The sequence below is a fragment of the Galeopterus variegatus genome, unplaced genomic scaffold (genome assembly GCF_000696425.1).
Source record: "Galeopterus variegatus unplaced genomic scaffold, G_variegatus-3.0.2 Scaffold1951, whole genome shotgun sequence".
NCBI lineage: Eukaryota > Metazoa > Chordata > Mammalia > Dermoptera > Cynocephalidae > Galeopterus > Galeopterus variegatus.
In genome coordinates, this window is record NW_007728062.1 from 255,582 (window position 1) to 259,293 (window position 3,712).

Sequence of the window (3,712 nt, forward strand, 5' to 3'; positions counted from 1 at the left end):
TAGCACTGTTTCAGGAATCTCCTGGTGGCCTCTTCCATCAGCTGCGCCCCTTTCCAGCCCCTCCTGTGTCCACAGCAGTTAGCTCAGACCTGGCACATAGCGAGTGTTCAGTATTTAGACAGTGAATGATGAGCTGAGGTCACTTGTTTGGACACACCTCTCGTTTATCCATTCTCATCTTGTGGTCTGTTTGTTGTGTAATTATTAGTTTACTTCCTGGCAGTATCCTGTACTTCTGCCTATACATTATTTCATTTAAGAGACCTCGCCCAATCAATGTTAGTTAACCTCTTTCTCAAGAACTTCCTAAGTTCAGCCTCCTCCCCAGAACCCCTAATGAGGTAACAGGTGTGGATTCTTTCTTTTTTTTTTAACCTTTCCCATCCCATTTATAAATGTTGGTATTATGCAACGGAAAACAATCTGCATTTTATTTGTGTATGTAACATTTTCCTTTTCACATGTGCCTTTTTTTTTTTTTTGCATTTTGCAGTATTTAAGACTTTACAGACATCATGTACTGCGAATAATTATAACACTATAGATTTCATCTGTTTTAGAAAGCAATATCTTTAAAAAGTATGGACAATGTCTGTTTAATTTTGGTTGTTTCTGATTCCGTAGTTCCACTTCGCAAATGTATTTGGTAAAAACTATTGAAAAAAATCATTCCACGGTTCAGAGAAACGTAAAACAAACTAATAAGTAAATTTTTACTATGAGAAATTGTAAAAGGCATTCTTACCTCATGACCCAACTTAAGTGATGGACATTGTGGGTATTTCTAATGTTTGTCTTCAAACTAAATTCTGCCAATTTAGAAATCTTATATTATTTGGTTTCATTTTCAGGTTTAACTAAAATGATTTCATTGTACCTATTTAAAAATAGGTGTATCAAATCAAAATCACAATGAGATACCACTTCATACTTATTAGGATGACTATTATAGAAAAAAAAGTATTGGGGAAACTGTGGAGACATTGGAAGCCTTGTGAATTACTGAAATGTTAAGTAGTGTAGCCACTGTGGAAAACAGAATGGCAGCTCCTCAAAAAAATTAAATATAGAATTATCATTTGATTCAGCAATTCCACTTCTGAGCATGTACCCAAAAGAGTCAGAAACAGGGATTCAGATATTGTACACCAGTGTTTATAGCTGCATTATTCATGATCACCAAAAGGAGGAAACAACTCACATGTCCATTGATGAATGAATGAATTAACAAAGTGGGGTATATGCATACAGTGGAATATTATTCAGCCTTAAAAAAGAAGGAAATTCTGACCCATGCTACAACGTGGATGAACCTTGAGGACAGTATGCTTGGTGAAATAAGCCAGACACAAAAGGGCCAATATTGTATGATTCTACCAGTATGATGAACCTAAAATAGTCAGATGCAGAGAGACAAAAAGTAGAATTGTGGTTGCCAGGGGCTGGGGAGTAGGAAGAATGGGGAGTTATTATTTAATGTGCGCAGAGTTTCAGTTTGAGATGATGAAAAAGTTCTGGGGATGGACGGTGGTGATGATTACACAACACTGTGAATGTCCTTAATGCCACTGAGCTGTACATTTGAAAATGATTAAGTGGTAAGTAAACTTTATGTTGTGTACTCATATATTTTACCACAATAATAAAAAAATTGGTTTATCAACAGCTGCATGTAAATCTACAATTGTCTCAATAAAACTTTAATAAAAAAAAACTTAGACCAAAAATTAGGTTTGTTCCCTTCACATTCTTTGTTCTCTTTGTTGGAATATTTGTTGAATTTGTGTTGATATCATAGTTGATGGAGTGAGAAATTAACCTGCAATTTGTTCCTGTCTCAGAGGCTTTTTAAGAGCCAGGTACATCCATACTGTCCAATTACGGGATGTGACCTTTGTCCTGTTTTTCATCAGACTCATTGAGCCTTTTGGCCTTTTAAAAATAAATATGATGAAGTAATAAATCCCTGTTTAAAGGCTGGTGAAATGGGATAAGACAATTTTAGAATTTCTATACATATGCTAGGGTGAGGAGAAAACAACTCAGTCATTTAGCTCTGGCATTGTCGTGTCTTCCCAGGTATACCTTGAAAGACTTCTGACGTATGCAGAGATAGATATCTGTCCGGCCAACTGGAAGCGGATTGTTTTAGGGGCGATCCTGCTGGCCTCCAAGGTGTGGGACGACCAGGCCGTGTGGAATGTGGATTACTGCCAGATCCTGAAAGACATCACGGTGGAGGACATGTGAGTTGGGGGGCAGCATTCAGTGTCTCAGCGAGACTATTTGAAAGGAAACCACATCCCTTTTTGAATGGTCGATACAGAATTGAATGAATGAATTAGACTGACTGACTGTTGTGAGCTGGTCCAACAGGGACACAGTTGTGGAATGTTACATGTGAAAACCTGTATTTTTCCTCATTGTGGATCATGAACAGGTACTGGTAACCCTTTAAGGTTTTGTGAAACTATATTATAGGCAGACGTTCTTTTCCTTTAATTAGAAAGGGGTGGACCAGTGCTGATACCAGTCTGTATTTGGGCTCTGTAGCTCACTGCTGACTGATAAGAGTTAATGCTCCACACAGTGCTTTGTGGGCAACATGCCTACAAAAAAGCAGAACTAAAATATTATCTGTTTCTGTTTAGTTTCAGAAAGAAAATTTTCACCGCTTTATAATATTTTGCAAGTTCATTTGCTTAAAATCAGCATCATGTCCCTTCACCTGTCCTGCATCGTCACCATCAGGGCTGCATGTTCCCCAGCTCAGTGGAACTGGCATAAACCTTGGGGTGGGGACTGAGAGCTTCACAGCACTCAGGGCAGTGTTAGGATTCCTCAGATGGTTCAATCCCCAGATTCAAGGGAGGATTTTTAGTAGGAGACCTACAGACTACTGTCTGGGATCTCTGGGGTATGGGAATGCAGGAAATGTGTTCAGAGCCTCTTGGGAAGAAGGAGTTGTAGAAAACACCCAGTCAGGATGGCACTTCCTCATGGTTTATAGCCATTTCTGACACTATACTTGCTGAAGTTTTTCTCATACTTTTGTTTCGCCTGGGTCTACAAGCCTCCATGAGGAGGCTTTAGGCTGGAGGAGACTACCAGCTGTGTCCCAGTCCACATCCATGTCTTTCCACCCAATGATCCTGGGGGTGTAGGATCCTGGGCTGCGGGTACATGGGCATGTTGATTCCAGATCCTCACCAGTCTAGGGTCCTCCTTGCCTCTGGATGCTGGTAAGAAATTTTGGCCTGTTGTCTTTATTAGGGGTTATTCTTTCATCAGCTCCCTGATGTCCTTCAACACTGAATTGCACGCCACAGGAATGGCTTCCTGGTTTTCCCTTCCCGTTTGTGTAAATTAGGTGACATACGGGGGCCGCCCCGTGGCGCACTCTGGAGAGTGCAGCACTTGGGGAGCTCAGCAGTGCTCCCGCCATGGGTTCGGATCCTATATAAGGATGGCCGGTGCACTCACTGGCTGAGCGCAGTGCGGGTGACACCAAGCCAAGGGTTGCGATCCCCTTACCAGTCGCAAAAAAAAAAAAAAAAAAATTAGGTGACATACGGCCAGTGACTTGGTGTGGTAGTGGTGCTCAGGTTCTGTAAGAGCATGCAGAGGTCCCTCACTGTGTCTGTTTGTGTCCATGTACAGGCAAAAGAAAATACCTGCTGAAGTCAGACTTAGGTCTTTTTTTTTTTTTTTT

The 3,712-nt window shown here is 40.7% G+C and overlaps 1 protein-coding gene across 1 annotated transcript in view; it reads left to right on the forward strand.

Annotated features, from left to right (window-relative positions):
• Nucleotides 1–3,712, forward strand: part of CCNY (cyclin Y) — a 225,974-nt gene that overhangs the window by 203,447 nt on the left and 18,815 nt on the right. Inside the window, exon 8 of the mRNA XM_008579737.1 lies at nt 2,080–2,246. Within this exon, the coding sequence (XP_008577959.1) occupies nt 2,080–2,246 (167 nt within the window). The remainder of the gene's footprint in view (nt 1–2,079; nt 2,247–3,712) is intronic.